Source organism: Neofelis nebulosa, chromosome 1, assembly GCF_028018385.1.
Source record: "Neofelis nebulosa isolate mNeoNeb1 chromosome 1, mNeoNeb1.pri, whole genome shotgun sequence".
NCBI classification, from domain to species: domain Eukaryota; kingdom Metazoa; phylum Chordata; class Mammalia; order Carnivora; family Felidae; genus Neofelis; species Neofelis nebulosa.
The window spans coordinates 114,879,039-114,900,170 of NC_080782.1; the positions used below are offsets into that span (position 1 = coordinate 114,879,039).

At 39.0% G+C, this 21,132-nt stretch overlaps 1 protein-coding gene and 1 non-coding gene across 2 annotated transcripts; both read right to left on the reverse strand.

Annotated features, from left to right (window-relative positions):
- Nucleotides 1-4,706: 4,706 nt before the first annotated feature.
- Nucleotides 4,707-5,559, reverse strand: LOC131512872 (palmitoyl-protein thioesterase ABHD10, mitochondrial-like). Its single transcript, XM_058732066.1, has one exon. It carries the CDS (start codon nt 5,556-5,558, stop codon nt 4,707-4,709), a length of 852 nt encoding a protein of 283 aa, XP_058588049.1. The 5' UTR covers nt 5,559.
- An 11,009-nt stretch (nt 5,560-16,568) lies between these two features.
- Nucleotides 16,569-16,705, reverse strand: LOC131489976 (small nucleolar RNA SNORA42/SNORA80 family). Its single transcript, XR_009250869.1, has one exon. It is a non-coding gene; the product is annotated as a small nucleolar RNA SNORA42/SNORA80 family (small nucleolar RNA).
- Nucleotides 16,706-21,132: the final 4,427 nt, after the last annotated feature.

Sequence of the window (21,132 nt, forward strand, 5' to 3'; positions counted from 1 at the left end):
GAATAACAGGGATTTGTCTTGCTTTTTTTCCTAGTTTCCAATAATCCAGAGACGGCCAGACAGCAGGTGTGTGAGAGAACAGGGAGAGAGAGGATAGAAAGAGAGACGAGAAGGACACCTGGTGTTAAGCATCTGACTTCCGCTCTGGTCATGGTTTCACAGTTTGGTTCATCAGCTTGAGCTCCCCTTCAGGTGATCTCGAACCCTGCTTTGCGTGAGCCCCACTTCTCTCTCTCTCTCTCTCTCTCTCTCTCTCTCTGCCTTTCCTAGGATTCTCTCTGTCTCTCTGCCCCTCGCTCCCCACTCTCCTGCACCCACTCTCTCCCTCAGAAAGAAAGAAAGAAAGAAAGAAAGAAAGAAAGAAAGAAAGAAAGAAAGAAAGAAAGAAAGAAAAGAAGAGAGGAGGGAGGGAATAAGTGAAGTAAAGTGTAGTCTTTTTATCTACTAGTCATCCTCTTTCATTTTGCTTAGTTCCCCAAGGACAGTCTGAAGACCAGGCAGTCACCAGAAACTCCCCTTTCTTAGTCTCATCACAGCTAGCTCAGTCCCTCCACCTTTGAGTTATTCTGTTCTCGATGCCCCTTGGAAACTTGGGTTGCTGTTAGTCTGGAGAACTTTGCCACCCCTCTGGCAGGCCCTTACAAATCCTTTAAACACAAGCTACAAGTGCTTCCCCATGACCGGGGGATCACAGGAACCAAGGGACTCCAGGAACTGTCTCCATCATTGATGTCCTACTTGATGATGTCCTTCAACCACAATTAGCTTTTAAGTTCTTTTCTTTCAGGTAACCCAGCTAGCCCGCTACATACTTTTTTTTTTTTTTTTAGTTTTTATTTTAATTCTAATTAGTTAACATACAGTGTAATATTAGTTTCAGGTGCACAATATAGTAATTCAACAATTCCATACATCACCCAGTGCTCACCACAAGTGCACTACTTAATCCCCATCACCTATTTTGCCCATCCCCACCCCTCCCCTCTGGTAAAGAATAGTTTATTCTTTATAATTAAGAGTCTGTTTCTTGATTTGTCTCATTCACTCTCTTTTTTTTTCCTATTTGCTTGTTTGTTTTGTTTCTTTTTAAAAATTTTTTTTAAGTTTATTTATTTTGAGAGATAGAGAGAATGAATAGCGGAGGGGCAGAGAAAGAGGGAGAGAGAATCCCAAGCAGGCTCTGCACTGTCAGCACAGAACCTGACCCGGGGCTCAAATACACAAACTGCAAGATCATGACCTGAGCCAAAACCAAGAGTCGCTGAACTGACTGAACAACCCAGGTGCCTCTATTTGTTTTGTTTCTTAAATTCCACATATGAGTGAAATCATATGGTATTTGTCTTTCTCTGACTTACTTTGCTTAGTATTATACTCTCTAGCTCCATCCATGTTTTTGCAAATGGCAAGATTTCATTCTTTTTTATGGCTGAATAACATTCCATTGTATATATATATACCACATCTTCTTTATCCATCAATCAACACTTGGGCTGCCTCTATATCTTGACTATTGTAAATAATGTTGTTATAAAGTTAGGGGGGCACGTATCCCTTTGAGTGTTTTTGTATGCTTTGGGTAAATACCCGGTAATGCAGTTTCTGGATCGTAGGGTAGTTCTATTTTTAACCTTTTGAGGAAACTCCATACAGTTTTCCAGAGTGGCTGCACCAGTTTGAAATCCCAACAACAGTGCACAGGTTTCCTTTTTCTCTGCATTCTCACCAACACTTGTTGTTTCTTGTATTGTTGATTTTAGCCATTCTGACAAGTGTGAGATCCTGCTACATACTTACATAATCCGTGATGTTTTGTTAACCATAAAGGAAAATATTGAAAAATCCTGGGAGCCTTTCATTCCAAAAATTAACAAAAGGGAATGTGATCTTCCTAATAACATTTCTCTGTCCTAATTTTATTCAAGGTGACTGTATAATTTAAATTCTATTGTAATGAGAGTGGTGAGTTACTTGCAGATAATCAATACTATCTACATACTTTAACTTTCTCTTTAAGGCTATTTTTCTGGTTCTTTCACTTACAGGTATACACATTTTCCAACTTCAATAGAAGCTTTTCTTCTCTTTAGAAAAAAACTACATAATTTTCCTTAAAGTTAATACTAATATGGAATTCAAACCCATTCATATGATAATTTACATCATTCAAGTTTATGGCTGTAATTGAGAATCTTACATTATTTGATCTAAGGATAATCAAAATGAATACGGCTACGGTCAGTTCAAAGTGGGTTTTCATCTCATGCAACACCGAAACCAAATGGGGTAATTTAATATTGCCTAATGTGATATTCAGTATTCATGGAGTACTCACAGTTTCCTCACATGAAGTTAATATTCTCTTTAAAGGAGAAACATGAATAAAGAAACCACCACGGATGCTATTGCGTATCAATTTTAACATCTGGAAATTCTTACCATATGTGAACTGCTTTTCATTGATTGATTGATTGATTCATTCTATAATCATTTGTAGAGTGCCTATTAGGCGCTGTGTTAGGCTCTGAGAATACTACAAATGAAAACAAAACAAGAGGGGCACCTGGGTGGCTCAGGTGGTTGACCATCTGACTTTGTCTCAGGTCAAGATCTCATGGTTCATGAGTTTGAGCCCTGTGTCAGGCTCTGTGCAGACAGAGCCTGTCTCAGAGCCTGGAAGCTTACTTTGGATTCTGTGTCTCCCTCTCTCTCTGCCCCTCCTCCACTTACGCTCTGTCTCTCTCTCTTTCTCTCTCTCTCTCTCTCTCAGAAATAAATAGCCATTAAAAAAAATTTAAAAAGAAAACAAAACAAGAAATGTTTGGTCCCTTACTGATTATTTGGCTGGCAAAGAAATGGGGAAAGAGATCTATAGAAATGACTCAGCAATTAAAATGATGAAATAGTGCAAAACATGCTATGATTGAGGTAAATCTAGGGTGAGGGGAGCAAATGGAAATGAGGGGTGAGATTTAGGAAAACTTCCTAGAGCAACTGAATCTGAAAAATAGTAAGAGTCAGGCAAAGGGAGATAGCAAGGACATTCCAGACAGAGATGGGCAGGAAATGCAAAGATCTTTTTGCAGAAGGGAGAAGGAACATCCTGTGGTCCCAGAATTGCAAGGGGTTTAGTATGATTGAAGATTTGAATGAGAGATGGAGAGTGGTAAGAGATGAGGCTAGAGAGGTAAGTAGATACCATATCATAAAAGGCCTGTAGGCAATTGTGATGAGTTAAGTAATAGTTCCCTGGAATTCATGTCAACCTGGAATCTCAGAATGCTGGGTCTTTGCAGATATTAAGGATCTTAAGAGATGGAATCATCCTGGATATAGGGTAGGCTCTAAATCCCGTGACTGTTTTCATTATAAGAAGGCGGGGGGGAGGGGGGGACTCAGAGAGAGTCCTTTCATGGCCACATGAAAAGGAGGCCATGAGAAGATGGAGGCAAAGTTTGGAGTGATGCAGTTCAAGCCAAGGAGTGTCAGAGATTGCCAGGAGTCACCAGAAAAAAGTAAGGAAGGATTCTTCCCTAGAGATTTCAGAGGGAGCATGGTCCTGCTAACATCTTCAAGCCTCCAGAACTGTGAAAAGTAAACTTCAAGCCTCCAGAACTGTGAAAAGTAAACTTCTGTTGTTTCAAGCCACCAAATTTGTGGTAAATTTTTTAATAGTCATATTCTGACGTTTTGAACTTTATTTATGCCTCAGACATTTTTTCCAATCATTTAAGATTTACTTCAATAAACATTGTCCTGTATTTTGTGGATAGCATTTTAAAATCAGAAGCAATTTTACAAATTTCCATATATGACCGATGACAAACAAAGGACAAAAAATTCAAGCTTTATTAACAATTCTAAGTAGAAGAGAACACAATTAAGAGCTTCCCTGGTTAACATAAGCATTTAGCAAATAAATTATCTCGAATGAAAAAGTAGGAAATCTTTTAATAAAAAAAAAAACAATCAACACGCAACATGGATAGACCTAGAGGGTACTAGGTCAAGTGAAGTAAGTTAGACAAGTAAGTAAGTAAGTAAGTAAGTAAGACAAGTAAGTAAGAAAGACAGTACGGTATTATTGCACTTATATGTGGAACCTAAAAAGCAAAACAAACAACAAACAAAGCAGAAACAGACCCATAAATTCAGAGAACAAACTGGTGGCTGTCAGAGGGGAGAGGGTGGGGGGATGGTCAAAAATAGGTGAAAGGGACTGGGAGACACAGGTTTCCAGGTACAGAATGAGTAGGTCACGGGACAAAAGGTACAGCAGAGGGAATAGTCGGTGGCACTCTAATAGTGCTGCATGGTGACAGGTGGCAGCTACATCTGTGGTGAGCATAGCATAACATATAGAGCTGTCCAACTACTATGTTGTATCCCTGAAACTATTATAACACTGTGTCAACTCTACTTCATTAAAAGAAATCAAGGATTGAAGGAAGAAGATTTTCCAGATGGCAGCTTATACTTTCGTCACAATTTGTATCACTTATATTATACATCGTTAAATAAATACTCATGTTAATTTACAAAATAGAGAGATAAGAGGAAAAAACCCAAGTATCAGGGTCTTTCATTTGTTGTCCTTCTTCCAATTTTCTGGATCCATTAGTTGATACACCAACTAAAAATGTGATTCTAGTTAACTACAGTTGAAAGCTTAGTGTAATAGTGTAAACAAGAAGTTGAATGTCCGATTATTCCTTCATTCTGTGATCACTGTGTTTTCGGAGGATGACATCTACATCTTTGCTGACTACTCGGTCGGCAACCTGTATGGATGTATGCCAAGGTATGATGTCATCTTTCATGCCGTGGAGCAATCGTATAGGGCAGTTCACAGGAATAGGGCTATGTAACAAGCAGTGGTGTTCAGCTTCTTTAATGAAACTGTACTGAATGTCAAAAACTCCTTTTTCACTGTATTTTGATGGCATGGTCCACACACCTTTCATCTCTATTTCCTTTTTCACCTCAACAGGGAGCTGATTAAACTGTGTCACTAGGTCATCTACAGCTGTAGCTATACCAACAAAAGCAATGACCTTTTGTGGCCTTGCGATTGCAGCATGAAACATTAGCCATCGACCAAGGCTAGATCCAACAAGTATCTGTGGTCCTTCAGCTAAGTCATCAATTATAGAAAGAACATCTTTTCTCCATTTTTCCACTGTGCATTCTTGTAAGTTACCATCCAAATTTCCAACTCCTGAGTAATCAAACCTTATATAGGCATGACCTAGAGATTTGCAAAACTCTCCAATCGCCAAAGCTTTTGTACCATTCATGTTAGAAATATAGCCAGGGATGAAGATAATTCCCAGACTTTTGCCTTTTAGCTTCTTATAAGCCAAGTTTGGAAGGTCTGGTCGACTAAGAAAAGAGACTGATGACTTTGGTCTGCAAGCTGGGACCCACCGTGGCGTCCACTCTGACTTCCTTGCAAGTAACGCACTGAGGCCATGGTGGAAGCCTAAGAAGACAGCCTCTCTGCCCCACCTCTGATGAGGTACCCAAGAGCCCAGGGCAGCCATGCCTGCCCCCACCATCTTCCCAGAGGCCCTTCAAATTAGTGGTAATTTTGTACAGAAGCCCTGGGAAACTAAGACGGTCATATTAAGTTTGAACTGATATATAGATATCTACAAGTCAGATGTCAGTCTTGACATATCCTATGAAAAGATTTAAGTAAAAAAGTGACATTATAAAATTGGTACTTTATTTTTTTAAAATTTTTTAACGTTTATTCATTTTTGAGAAATAGAAACAGAGCATGAGCAGGGAAGGCACAGAGAGAGAGGAAGACACAGAATCCAAAGCAGGCTCCAGGCTCCGAGCTATCAGCATAGAGCCCAACACAGGGATTGAACCCACAAACTGTGAGATTATGATCTGAGCCAAAGTCAGATGCCTGACTGACTGAGCCACCCAGGCACCCCTCAAATTGGTACTTTAGAAAGGTCACTCTGGGTGCAGCATAGAGGACTGATGAGAAGAAAGAGAGTGAATATAGGGACACATTGGAAAGATCTAGAAAAGGGTGACTTAAATGAGAGAAGGAAATGAAGAGAAGTGGTTAGATTTGTGAAATATTAGACAGGTAGAAATGATAGAACTTGATCACTCTTTTTTTTATTTTTTCACTCTTTTTAAATTAATTAATTCATTAATTAGTTGGTTTTAAGTAAGCTCTACACCAAACATACAGCTTGAACTCAAGACCTTAAAATCAGGAGTTGCATGCTCTACTACTGAACCAGCCAGACACCCTAGTGATCACTCTTTCTTAGATGTGAATATTTGTGAAGAGTGAAAATTCAAGAACTGACACTTGACATATAGTCTAGCTTTCCCACAGCTCCTTCAAAGAGAGTCTGTTTCCATCTACAGATCTAGCTAAGGTAGAGGACATGAACAGACATGTTTGCACCCCTTGACTCAGCTAAGTTGAGGCAGTCTGATTCTCTCTGGCTATGAACCATGATATTCAGGGCATTCAGAGAAATGTTGCTGTGGGCTTAGCCTGGAAGGTCACACTGGGTTAGAGTTGCAGGGGCATTAGTAACCCATAGATTAGCAGAAAAATCTAGTCATGGAAGGAGGAAATAGATAAAAGTCAAGAAAAGCTATTCAGATGAGCTTGGGAGACTGAGTTTCCTTTGGGGTCTGGTTGTTTTTTCTTTTCTTTGTAAGTAATCTGTACACTCAACATGGGGCTTGAATTCATGACCCCCTATCAAGAGCTGCTTGCTCTACCAACTGAGCCAGCCAGGTGCCCCTGTTTAAATTTCTTATAATTGCCTATTATGGGGCATGTGGCTCGCTCAGTCGTTATAGCATGTGACTCTTGTCTCAAGGTTGTAAGTCCAAGCCCCATGTAGAACAGACCTAAAAAAATAGATATGGCACAAGAACAAATACTCAGATCAATGGAATAGAATAGAGAACCCAGAAATGGACCCACAAACGTATGGGCAACTAATCTTTGACAAAGCAGGAAAGAATATCCAATGGAATAAAGACAGTCTCTTCAGCAAGTGGTGCTGGGAGAACTGGACACTGACATGCAGAAAAATCAACCTGGACCACTTTCTTTCTTTTTTTTTTTTTTTTTTAACGTTTATTTATTTTTGAGACAGAGAGAGACAGAGCGTTAATGGGGGAGGGTCAGAGAGAGAGGGAGACACAGAATCTGAAACAGACTCCAGGCTCTGAGCTGTCAGCACAGAGCCCGACGCGGGGCTCAAACTCACGGACCGCGAGATCATGACCTGAGCCGAAGTCGGCCGCTTAACCGACTGAGCCACCCAGGTGCCCCATCCTGGACCACTTTCTTACACCATACACAAAAATAAACTCAAAGTGGATGAAAGACCTCAATGTAAGACAGGAAGCTATCACAATCCTCGAGGAGAAAGCAGGCAAAAACCTCTTTGACCTTGGCCACAGCAACTTCTTACTCAACATGTCTCTGGAGGCAAGGGAAACAAAAGCAAAAATGAACTACTGGGACCTTATCAACATAAAAAGCTTTGACACAGCGAAGAAAACAATCAGCAAAACTAAAAGGCAACCGACAGAATGGGAAAAGATATTTGCAAATGACATATCAGATAAAGGGTTAGTATCCAAAATCTATAAAGAACTTATCAAACTCAACACCCAAAAAACAAATAATCCAGTGAAGAAATGGGCAAAAGACATGAATAGACACTTCTCCAAGGAAGACATCCAGATGGCCAACTGACACATGAAAAAATGCTCAACATCACTCATCATCAGGGAAATACAAATCAAAACCACAATGAGATACCACCTTACACCTGTCAGAATGGCTAACAGTAACAATTCAGGCAACAACAGTTGTTGGCAAGGATGCGGAGAAAGGATCTCTTTTGTATTGTTGGTGGCAATGCAAGCTGGTGCAGCCACTCTGGAAAACAGTATGGAGGTTTCTCAAAAACTAAAAATAGAACTACCTTATGACCCAGCAATTGCACTACTAGGCATTTATCCACGTGATACAGGTGTGCTGTTTCGAAGGGACATGTGCACCCCCATGTTCATAGCAGCACTATCAACAATAGCCAAAGTATGGAAAGAGCCCAAATGTCCATCGATGGATGAATGGATAAAGAAAATGTGGTATATATACACACTGGATTATTACTCGGCAATCAAAAAGAATGAAATCTTGCCATTTGCAACTATGTGGATGGAATTGGAGGATAGTATGCTAAGTGAAATTAGTCAGAGAAAGACAAAAATCATATGACTTCACTCATATGAGGACTTTAAGAGACAAAACAGATGAAAGGAAGGGAAACAAAAATAATATAAAAACAGGGAGGGGGACAAAACAAAAGAGACTCATAAATATGGAGAACAAACTGAGGGTTGCTGGAGGGGTTGTGGAAGGGGGGATGGGCTAAATGAATAAGGGGCAGGGGCACCTGGGTGGCTCAGTTGGTTAAGCAGCTGACTTCAGCTCAGGTCATGATCTCACGGTCCGTGAGGGCTGTGAGTTCTAGCCCCGCGTCGGGCTCTGTGCTGACAGCTCAGAGCCTGGAGCCTGTTTCAGATTCTGTGTCTCCCTCTCTCTCTGACCCTCCCCCATTAATGCTCTGTCTCTCTCTGTCTCAAAAATAAATAAATGTTAAAAAAAATTTTTTTTTAAATGGGTAAGGGGCAGTAAGGAATCTACTGAAATCATTGCTTCACTATATACTAATTTGGATGTAAATTTAAAAAAATAAAAGATAAAGTTAAATTAAAAAAAAGATAGATGCCTGGGTGGCTTAGTAGGTTGAGCACCCAAGCCTTGATTTCAGCTCAGGTCATGATCTTGTGGTTTGTGGGATTGAGCCCCAAGTCAGACTCCACGCTGACAGCACAGAGCCTGATTGAGATTCTCTCCCTCTCCCTCTATCTCTGTCCCTACCCCTCTCATGTGCCCTCTCTTTCTCAAGATAAATAAACTTAAAAAAAATATATATGTAATTGCCTTTTATGAGATTATCCTTAAATATATGATAAATCATCTTTTATTCAATGGCTTTTCTGTTTTGCAGTCACACTGTCTCATGCTATCATTTTAAGCCAAATTTCTGGCTTAAATAATTGGGTAGGTAGCAGTACTATGCATCAAAAGGGAAGTAGTGGATGAAAAACAAGTTCTGAAGAAAAAGTATGAGTTTAGATTTTGACACTTTGCCTTTGTTGTGCCAATACGATATTTAGGCAAGTCCAGTGTGGACAGAGAAGATTTTATGGGAATAAAGTCTTTTGGACCAGAGTTCAGCTCCAGAAGCTATTGCCCTGTGAACATTAATTGATGCTATTTTCTTCCAGGGTAAGAGGGAAAAGAGAATGAAAACAGTGAGAAGTTTGACATTGACGGTCTTCTCTGTTTCAGAAAGAAAAAGGAAACTGCAGAGAAGAATAAGAATGAATAGTCAAAGGAGTAAAAGAATCAGGAGAAGGTGGAGGGGGGACGATCTGAGTCAAGAAAGGAAAGTACTTCAAGGAGGTCAAGAGCATCAGATGCTGTGGTGAGTCCACTGGTTTTTAGCAAGGAAGAAGCCACTTCTGACTTTGGCACAAGATTTGGAGAAGTAATGAGGGCAGAGGATAGAGTGTGGGTAGAAACCATAGATTATGTTTCAGTGGGCTGACTGTAATGGAAAGAAAAGACATGGAGATAACTAAAAGGGAATATTTGTCTGTTTAACCTAGATGGGAGACACTTGAGCCTGTTTACAGAGTAGGGAAGAAAATAATTTGATAGAATTTAAAGACACTTGAGAAACATTCATTGATCAGTTAAGGTTTCTAGGAATGGGGGAGAGATAGATGCAGTACTTAGTTGAGTAATTACCTTCTTTCACTGTGGTGAGAGGGGACATGGTAAAAAAAAAAAGGAAGCAAGAATGCAAATAAATTTGTAGGTTGACTAGAGAAGTAAAAAATGGAGGAATTTTTTCCTGAAGAGTTCTAACTCGCCTCTGTGTAGTAAAATGAAACACCAGAGATTAAATTTGTGTTAACTGGAGAAATAGAACAGTAAGGTAATTTGGAATTATAAATTACTTAAGAAACTACCTCTCATCCTAGCCTTACTCTAAATGTGAAACAGGTGTGAGTACTTGGAATCACTTAAGAAGTGACTCATAGAAGGGAATATCAGAAGGATAAATAGGGGCGCCTGGGTGGCGCAGTCGGTTAAGCGTCCGACTTCAGCCAGGTCACGATCTCGCGGTCCGTGAGTTCGAGCCCCGCGTCAGGCTCTGGGCTGATGGCTCGGAGCCTGGAGCCTGTTTCCGATTCTGTGTCTCCCTCTCTCTCTGCCCCTCCCCCGTTCATGCTCTGTCTCTCTCTGTCCCAAAAATAAAATAAAAAATGTTGAGGGGCGCCTGGGTGGCGCAGTCGGTTAAGCGTCCGACTTCAGCCAGGTCACGATCTCGCGGTCCGTGAGTTCGAGCCCCGCGTCAGGCTCTGGGCTGATGGCTCGGAGCCTGGAGCCTGTTTCCGGTTCTGTGTCTCCCTCTCTCTCTGCCCCTCCCCCGTTCATGCTATGTCTCTCTCTGTCCCAAAAATAAATAAAAAACGTTGAAAAAAAAAATTAAAAAAAAAAAAAAAAAAAAAAAAATGTTGAAAAAAAAAATTAAAAAAAAAAAAAAAAAGAAGGATAAATAAAATCTAATGCTGGTTGTTTGCAAAGATAAATAATGTACAAACCCCATAGGTAATACACGGACACGGATGCACACACATACATGTATGTATATACACATGCCATTTTAGGTTTGAAAAAGGAGCTATGAGAAAAGTCAAAAGAATTATACCAGAATGGTTTGCACATTCCACGGTAATAAAGTGAAAATTTAGAAATTTTTCTAGCAATATATAAATGACTGAAAGTTTTTTAAAACCTGAAATACCAATATGATTGAAAATATTAGGGAAGGCAGGACCAGCCTGCCTTTCCTATATGAGCTTCATTTCAGTGTAACTAAATAGTTGATAAGGAAAGATTCTTTTTTGTTGAGGAATTTCAGCTAACAAAGGCAGAAACAATAGTAGAAAAAAAAAACCACCATTTTTGCAAATCCTAATGAAAACAGTGGCTCTAAAGATTTTTTTTTAACATTTAAATACAAGTGAGTTAACATATAATGTAATAATGATTTCAGGGATAGAATTTAGTGATTCATCACTTATATATAACACCTAGTGCTCATCCTAACAAGTGCCCTCCTTAATGCCCATCACCCATTTAGCCCATCTCCCAACCCAACATCGTGCTAGCAACCCTCGGTTTGTTCTCTTTAAGAGTCTCTTATGCTTTGTCTCCCTCTCTGCTTTTATCTTATTTTTGTTTCCCTCCCCCCTATCTTCTTCTGTTTTGTTTCTTAAATTCCACATATGAGTGAAATCATATGATATTTATCTTTCTGTGACTGACTTATTTCACTGAGCATGATATACCCTAGTTCCATCCACATTGTTGCAAGTGGCAAGATTTCTTTCCTTTTGATTGCTGAGTAATATTCCGCACTTCTTTATCCATTTGTCAGTCAATGGACTTTTGGGCTTTTTCCATACTTCAGCTATTGTCAGTGGTGCTACTATAAACATTGGGGTTCATGTGCTCCTTTGAATCATCACTCTTGTATCCTTTGGATAAATACCTAGTAGTGCAATTGCTGGGTTGTAGGGTGGTTCTATTTTTAATGTTTTGAGGAACTTCCATACTGTTTTCCAGAGTGGTTGCACCAGCTTGCCTTCCCACCAGCAATGCAAAAGAGATCCTCTTTCTCCGCATCCTCGTCAACATCTGTTGTTGCCTGAGTTGTTACTGTTAGCTATTCTGACAGGTGTGAGGTGGTATCTCGTCAGGTTTTGATTTGTATTTCCCTGATGATCAGTGATGTTGAGCATCTTTTCATGTGTCTGTTAGCCATCTGGATGTCTTCTTTGGAAAAGTGTCTATTCATGTCTTTTGCCCATTTCTTCACTGAATTAGGAATATTTATTAATGGCTGCTAAAACTATTAGGTGAAAGGCTGATGGTGAACTGTATAATGAATGGATTAGGCTGATACTAACCTGAATTCAATCATCAATCTCAATATCACTATAAGTGGGACAATCAGACCTTAAGGGCGATCATGACGTGGTGCAATATGAAGTATACCATATGATCTATGAAGAATCCTTAACAAAAAAGTTATTTAACTTAAATACATTCAAGACTTTATCTAATTTTCAGTCTCCCAAAAATAAACAAACAAATAAACAAAGAAGAGAGAAATTAATGAAGTAACATTACAAGGAAATGATCAACCAAATCCAGAGCTAGAATATGCTGTAGGACAAGCAACCTGATTTTCCAACAAATAAATGGCATGGGGAGGGCAGGGTGGGAGGAGATAAGAAAGAACTTTCATAAATTAGAGAGAATCAAGAGGCAGAACAACAAAAATGCAATGCACTAGATGTTGTTTGGATTCTGATTCAAACCAATAGTAAAAGGATATTTTTTAAACAATCAGGAAATTTTTTTTAGGTGTGATGAGGTGGCTGTGTTGAAAACACCTTATCTGTTAGAGATACATGGTGAACTACTTACAGATGGAATTATATGAAATCTGAGATTTGCTTTAAAATATTCCAGCAAAATAAAAGTGGAAAGATAGATGAAACAAGAATGGAAGAGTCTTGTGATAATTGTCAAAGCTAGGTGGTAGGTACATAGATTCATTATACTATTTTCTCTACTTGAAATTTTTTATAATAAAATCATTTTCTTTTTTTTTTAAGTTTTTTAAAGTTTTTTTTTTTAATGTTTGTTTTTGAGAGAGACAGCATGAGCAGGGAAGGGGCAGAGAGAGGGAGACACAGAATCTGAAGCAGGCTCCAGGCTCTAAGCTGTCAGCACAGAGCCTGCTGACACAGGGCTTAAACTCACATACTGTGAGATCATGACCTGAGCTGAACCAATGTTGGACGCTTAACCACCCAGGCGCCCCTATAATAAAATTGGTTTCAAATAATGAAAAAAGCAACAAGTCTGGTCAAGTTACAGCTAAATTCCCTCTAACATTCAAATTACAGATAATTCCTATGTTTACCAAACTATTCCAGAATATATAAAATTATGAAACTCTTCACAATAGTTTTATAAATCCAGCATAGTCATACAAAGACAAAAAAGCAGAACAATAGAGTAATTTCATTTATACAGGTTCAAAAATTTTAAATAACATGCTAGTGAATCAAATCCAACAAGGCAATGTTTAAAAATATGACATAATGGAACAAATGAAAAGATTTTCTCAATAGATAATGTATCATCAAATGCCACATTTCCTAAAATTATTTTGTAAATTTAATTCCATACAAATTTTTTCTTTTATTTGGATCCTAAAATTTGTATGGAAGAATAAATGTAAGGTAATAGACAAAAGCATTAAAAGAGAAAAGGAACAACAGTGTGGAAAAACTTGCCTACTTAATATTGGAATACATGATAAAGCTAATATAAAATTAAATCCAGGGGCACCTGGATGGCTCAGTTGGTTAAATGTTTAACTCTTGATTTTGGCTCAGGTCATGATTTCATGGTTTGTGGGATTGAACATGCTGTTGGGCTCTGAGCAGACAGCACAGAGCCTGCTTGGTATTCTCTCTCTCCCTTTCTCTCTGCTCCTCTCTCTCTGTCTCTCAAAATAAAGAAATAGGGGTGCCTGGGTGGCTCAGTGGGTTAAGCATCCGACTTCAGCTCAGGTCATGATCTCACGGCTGGTGAGTTCAAGCCCTGCGTTGGGCTCTGTGCTGACAGCTCAGAGCCTGGAGCCTGCTTTGAATTCTGTCTGTCTCTCTCTCTCTCCCTCTCTCTCTCTCTCTGCCCCTCCCCGCTTGTGCTCTGTCTCTCTCTCTGTCTCAAAAATAAATAAACATTTAAAAAATGTTTTTAAAAATAAAGAAATAAACATTAAAAAAAGAAATAGGTACAGTGTAAGTTAAAATTTGATACATAACAAAGGTGATAATTCAAATCACTGAGGAAAGGCTGAAATATTTAATAGTGTTGGTGCAATTGGGTAGAAACTCAAATGAATCCTGTATTTTATAATATTTCAGAAAATGAATTCTGGTTGGATTAAAGACATAATTGTAAACAATAAAATTTTGTAAGAAAATGTCGGACTTTACATGAGCCATCAAAGTGCATGAGGAACTTTAATCAAGCCTGGAAACCCAAAAACAGCAACAGAAAAGGTAAACATACCAAATTTAAAAAATTTTTATAGCAAGAAGATAGTATAAATAAATGAAAACATAATAATTTGGAAACACTTATAGAATATCATAAACCCCAATAACCAACAAGTGTTCTGATTCATTGATAGTGAAATGCAAATTAAAGCAACAACATATCACTTTTTGCTCATGTGATTGGCAAAACATTAAATAATCAGTAGTGTCCATTCCTTATGGGAATTAGTAGAAAATGTTTCACCCATTGTTGGACAAACATGAATTTAACATTTTGGAAAACAATTTAGTAATATCTATCTTATCAAGTTGACTCAGAAAAAGAAAATTAAGTAGTGAGATTAGGTGAGTAGGAAACTATTGAACTTACTTTATGAAATGACATATAACATTAATACCTAAACTTAATAAGAACAGATTAGTTTCCTATTGCTGCCATAATAAATTACCACAAACTTAGTAGCTCAGAACAACCAGATCTATTATCTAATAATTCCACAGGTCCCAAATCTACAATGAGTCTCATGGAATAAATCAAGGTGTTGGCAGGGGCTATGTTCTTTCTGGAGGCTGCAGAGGGGAATTCATGATATGGTGTCATAAACTGAGGAGTGTGACCACTTCAGTTCAGTATACATGCTGTCACACAAATATAAATACCTCATTCTTTGACATAGCAATCCCACTGTCAGTAATTTTTTTTAACAGAAACAAATGCATTATTGTAGAAGGATACATGAACAAGAATGTTTATTGAAGCATTTTTTTTTGTAATAGCAAAAATTAGGACTTGACTTGTACATCCATTGACAGAATGGTCAGATAAATTACAGTCTGCCCATATACTGGAATATTATGCAGTTATTGAGAAAATCAGTTACACTTATATATACGGACCGGGAAATATTGTCCATGAAATATTAAGTGAAAAAATGCAACTTGCAAAGTAATGGGCATTATCCCATTGTTAAAAAAATATATGTAAATAAGGAGAAGAACAAAATTCCAACATATGAATATTTCTGTGTCATTGTCTAGTAGGAGGAGAGAGATCATATCAGTTTTATGAAAGGGATATATAAAATATAAAATAACAATAAACTAGGTATCAGTCTGCTAACTAGACAACTAAAAGGGAACTTGCAGATCTCTAAGTGAGAGGGTGGGATGAATCTGGTTCTCCAATTGTTGAAAAAAACTGCAAGCCTTATTCAGTCACTGCCAGGGGGTACGGGTGGCAGCGGCAGGAGTGAAGAAGCATTCTAGATGATGGGGGTCCATTAGCAAACTGGAAACAAACAAGGATCCTAACAGAAAACCAGAAAGCCTAGTTACAATCCCACCATCACAATAAAGCAGGGAAGAGGCTGGAGCTAAGAGACAAAGGCTTACTACCTAGCACCATATGTTTACACATAATTGTGTGGAAAAGAAAAAAAAAAAAACTTTAAATGATCCAAATCAACCAGTTACCTCAGAGGTAAGAAGATCATGAGAACTTTCAAACAGGAAAAGAATAAAAACTCCCATGTAGCATTTGATGGATTACAATGTGTGTGTACTATTTATGTAATAATTTTTAAAACCCCACATAACTAATGAAGCATAAAAATAAAAAGTTAAAATTAGAAGTAGAAATATCCAGGATGCCTGGGTGGCTCAGTTGGTTGAATGTCTGACTTCAGCTGAGGTCATGATCTCACTGTTGGGAAGTTCGAGTCCTGCTTTGGACTCTGTGCTGACAGCTTAGAGCCTGTAGCCTGCTTCAGATTCTGTGTCTCCCTCTCTCTCTGCCCCTCCCCTGCTCACACTCTGTCTCTGTCTCTCTCAAAAATAAATAAACATTAAAGTTTTTTTAGGGGTACCTGGGTGGCTCATTGGTTGGGTGACCAACTTCAGCTAAGATCATGATCTCTTGGTGCATGAATTCTAGCCCCACCACAGCTCAGAGCATGGAGCCTGCTTTGGATTCTGTCCCTGTCTCTCTCTCTCTCTCTGCCCCTCCCCTACTTGTTCTTTCTCTCTCTTTCTCTCTCTCTCTCTCTCAAAAATAAATAAACATTAAAAAAATTTAAAAAAAATTTTAAAGTAGAAATATTCACTCTGAGGTGTGCCCTGGGGAGAGGATAGCTCTGTCATTGTGTAGTAGTAGATGCCTGAGCTGTAGTGCCCTTGGATCTGAGAGGTAGCTGCTCAGGGAACCAGTTTGCACTGTTAAATATACAGCTAAATGTATGTATTGGCTTTGAAATTTTTTTTTTTTAATTTTTATTTTTTTACAATGTACAGCCCCCTTCAGTGCCCACAGCCCACTAGTGAGGAGGCTGGGCAGTGGTTCAGGGCTGAATGCTTCTCTGGCACAGGTGTACTCTGAGAGGCCCACAGAGAAGGGCCCACCATCAATCCATCACTGTGTGCTTGCATTGGCTTTTTAAGCCATTTTGACAATTGTGACAACTTCTTGATGATTGTTGAATCTGGATGCTGGGCACATGGTGGTTCATTTTAATGTTCACTTTAATTTTCTGTAGGTTGGTGTTTTTTCACAATACTGGAGAAAAAACACTCTGATATAATCACAGTTTAGTTTTTAACCACAGCCATGAAAAGAAGAAAATACATGTATTTTTCCTACCTCCAAGAGGATCTGACAGTTCCTTAATGTTCATTTGAATTAATTATGGTAAGATCAGTTACAATGTTGATGAAGAAATCCAAACTGAACTTCCTGTAACAAACAATAAGGAAATAAAATTTCTCAAAACAAACAAGTAAAACAAGCATCATCGTCTCAAAATTAAGGGTAATATAAAACAGTAAACCGTTGTAGTTAAAAATCAAGATGTAACTGTTGAACTTCTTAAATACACCCTAGCCAGGAATCAATTTCATCATGATAAGAAACATCATCTGTCAAGAAAGGACCTTTATCCCAACCTGGCTAATGTTTACATTTTTAGTGTCCTTAACACATCTGATTGGTTAATGAAGCCCATATTTGATCTTTATCTCTGCAGCAAGCTCCAATGCCCAGCTCAGAGTTTTGAAACTGTAAAATGTCTGTGTCAACATCTCATCTGCCCAAGATTCCTATTATTGAAACATATGGCACCTCTATTACAATCTGGAATTCAGTTTGATCTAGGCTGAATCAGAGATTTGGGCTTATATATAAATTTTTCTGTTTTCTCTGCTCTAGGTCTGTAACTTTGAGAAACCAAGAGTAGGAAGGCTTGGAAGAGATTTATACTATGTGAGGGCAGTTGCCCTCTCTTAAGTATTCCACATAGCCCCTGCAAGATCATCAGGAGGCTGGAGGCAGTGGGGTTTAGTGTCAATAATATGTATGCCAGCATTCTTATCAAACTCCAGAGCCATCTCTACTTGGGTATGGAAGGCAGACGTTTTTAGCTGTGAAATTCCCCAGGGCTTTCAGATAATGCAGGAATGTGGAGTCTTCACGAAGGAGGTACTAAAGTTCCTGTTGAAAAGGCTTATGGACTGTGTGCTCAGAAGTGCCCTGATGCCCCGAGAATATGGAGCATCTCCCGTGGAACACATTTGTGAAGTGCAGCCAAGGTCTTCTGAAGTTAAGGAGAGGTCTGTAGACTAGGAATATGGTAAAAGTTTGAAATAGCTTCTGTGAGGAATAGGAGAAACATCTGAAAAAGCATTTACTGAAGGACTTTTGGGCTGTGAGGAAGAGTAAGCTGAGGTGAGAGAACCTTATTGCATGATTTTCACAACAGCTTGCATTCAGAGGCTGAGAGGGCTGATGGATGAACACTTAGGGATGATGGGAGGCAAAGGGGCAAAGATGATGGGATCACTGATGAGACAGTGATTGAACTGATATAACCCAGGGTGTAGGCTGAGTTAAAAAAGGAGAGAAGACAGAAGGGAAGGAAAGTTGGTGGTAAACAGAGGAGGTGGTCTCTGAGGGCTTGACTAGTTCAAATGTCAAGTGAAGGAGTAAGATGTGGGAGAGTTAGAAGGTGGTAGTCAGCGAGCAATTTACTGGAATTCAGTGTATCAAAGGTGGAGCACATAGACGTGCAAAGATCCCCAGGTGTGCCTATGGGAGGAGGTAGTTGTTATGGAATAAAGGTCATTGTATATATCAAACTAGAGTGTTGGATGACTAATCAATCCATATGGCTGTTAACACTGATGACAGCAAAGCAAACGACTCTGGCATGAATTTAGGAGAACGCTGAAATATTGATAGATGACAGACTGCTTTAGTTTGGAGTATGCGTCCCAGCCCCTACTCTCTATCTGTTGCATTCTGACACCCTGTTCCCCTGTTCTCTGAGTATCTCCCACCACACTTATACCCCTACACCCCACTTCACTCAGAAAAAAATCTTCCCCCAAGAGGCCACTCACTTGTCACTGTAAATTAGGAAAGATCAATAGAAAGGTCCTGGACATAAATCTCTCATTAATTCAAAGGAGAAAGAAGTATAAAATGACAATAATTTATAAGGGAGATGAATGGTTTATCATAATGAGTCAAGAAATCAGAACATTTATTGCAGGTTTACTTTGTGCTTAGCTTAGAGTTTAAGTGCATTGGCTTTGCAGTTCAGCAGTCCAAAGACCAAATCTGCCACTTAATAGCTGCATGAGCAGGGCAAAAATTACTTTATCTCACGAAACTTCAGATTGTTGTCTTAAAATTAAAATAGTACCTCTTACTGCATAGAATTGCTATGAAGATTAAAAGAGATGTTTCTTGTAAAGTAGAATGTACTTAGAACAACCAGCACTCAATTCCGGCTAGCTATTGTTAACATTCTTCTCCTTCTGCGTCCTAAGGCATTTTTCTGACAGGGTCCTCTTTATTCATCCTAGAATGAAGAGAAATCCATCCACATCTAGTGCTTGCCAGGGAATGTGATGGATCCAGCTTATGGCAATCTGGGGTCATGTGCTTCTCTTCCTAACTTGTGGTTCAGTGACGTTGACAGCTGAGATCCACTATATTCAGAATGTTCACACCATGGAAATTGACAAAAACTTACAAAATGGAAGGAGGGTTGGTGGTAGTGGTGGGGTAGTCAGAGTCTGTTTACCAGCACACTACTGCAATGGGTTTTAGCTTGCATGTTCCCTTCTCAGATCTGTAGCAGATCTGCTGGGCAGCTCCTAGCCCATTCCCAGCCTCTTGCAAGTTTTCATCTAGTGAGACTCTGCTGGCCTGAAATGGTATCTTCTCCTGCCCCCATTATCTCTATCCCCCTCTAATTGGTGGAATTTGTGAAACATTATAATTGCTAGACCCTCTATTTTCACCGCTTTTTCTGTCTCAGTGTTTCTGCAGTGTTTACACCGGAGACTACAACACCCCTGGTATATACCCCACTTCCTGCCTAGTTTTTATCATGGAATTTGAATGTTTTTAGGAAGAGAAGGAAGGGAGGACTAGGAGAGAAGATTCTGGCTTCCTCAAACCATGTGGCAGGAGGCTGGCTGTCTAAGGTTTCTCATTGTAACAGTCTTTTATTTCTTCATTCAGGACAACCGGAAGGGCTTTACAACCTGATTTCTGGCCCACGAGTGCCACTATTTTCCCCAGTGGCATAGGAAAAGAGAGCAATTGATTAAACTTTTCCAGTTTCCATCTGACTTAGTGGAGTTTTCCCCTTGCTTCTGCCTCTAAGTTAATTATCAGTTTTGTGTTTTGATCTTGGTAGTCATCTTCTTTCTTTTTAAGTATTTCATTTGGAAGTCGAAAAGGTTTAAGCCAGGATCTACTAGTTGAATGTCATTTTATATTGGAAGTTGTCCTAAGAGAAACTCAGTTTTACTTACACACTTTATTTTTGTTCTTTTCATGTCCTACCCCAAAATTGTTATTAAATAGAATTATTTTGTATTATATTTCCTTTAAGAAAGTACACATGGCAAAAACAGAATCCAATTTAACCTAGTTTCTAGGAATTTATTGGAATATACACTAGTGCCCTGAAAAAAAAGATTCTTCCTATATGCACAAATTAATTAATATAATTATGAACTCTGCCTGGAAGGAGAGCTGAGAGCCAGGAAATAAACTCAGATCTATTATAATTATGTTTTCAAAAATTACCTTTTTGATGTGCCTGGGTGCCTCAGTCAATTAAGCATCCGACTTTGACTCAGGTCATGGTCTCGCAGTTCATGGGTTCAAGCCCTGCATCAGGCTCTGTGCTGACAGCTCAGAGCCTGGAGCCTGCTTCAGATCCTGTGTCTCCCTCTCTCTCTCCCTGTTGCCTGCCCATTCTCTCTCTCTCTCTCTCAAAAAAAAAAAACCCCTAAATAAGCATTAAAAAAATTACCTTTTTAATCAGAATAAAATCTATTTCTTTCCTTTTTTACAAAAATTATTTTTTTTATTTAAGAGATAGAGAGATGGCACACACGAGTGGGGGAAGGGGCAGAGAGAGAGAGGAGAGAGAGAGAATCCCAAGCAGCCTTTGCACCCCACACAAGGCTCAATCTCACAAACCCGGGAGATCATGACCTGATCTGAAATCGAGAGTCTGACGCTTAACCAACCAAGGCACCAAGCACCCTGACAAAATCTATTTCCAAATTGAAATTTAACACCCCCCCCAAAAAAACTAATAGATTTAGGTAAGACAAGAAACAAAATCAAGTATTTATTGAATACCTTCTACCAAAATAATTTCTGGCAGAGAAAAATTTAATCAAAAGCTATGGCATAAACTCAGGTCATGATCTCACAGTTCATGAGTTCGAGCCCCACATCAGGCTCTGCACTGACAGTGAGGAACCTGCTTGGAATTCTCTATCTTTCCCTCTCCCTCATGCCTCTCCATGCTCACTGTCTCTCTC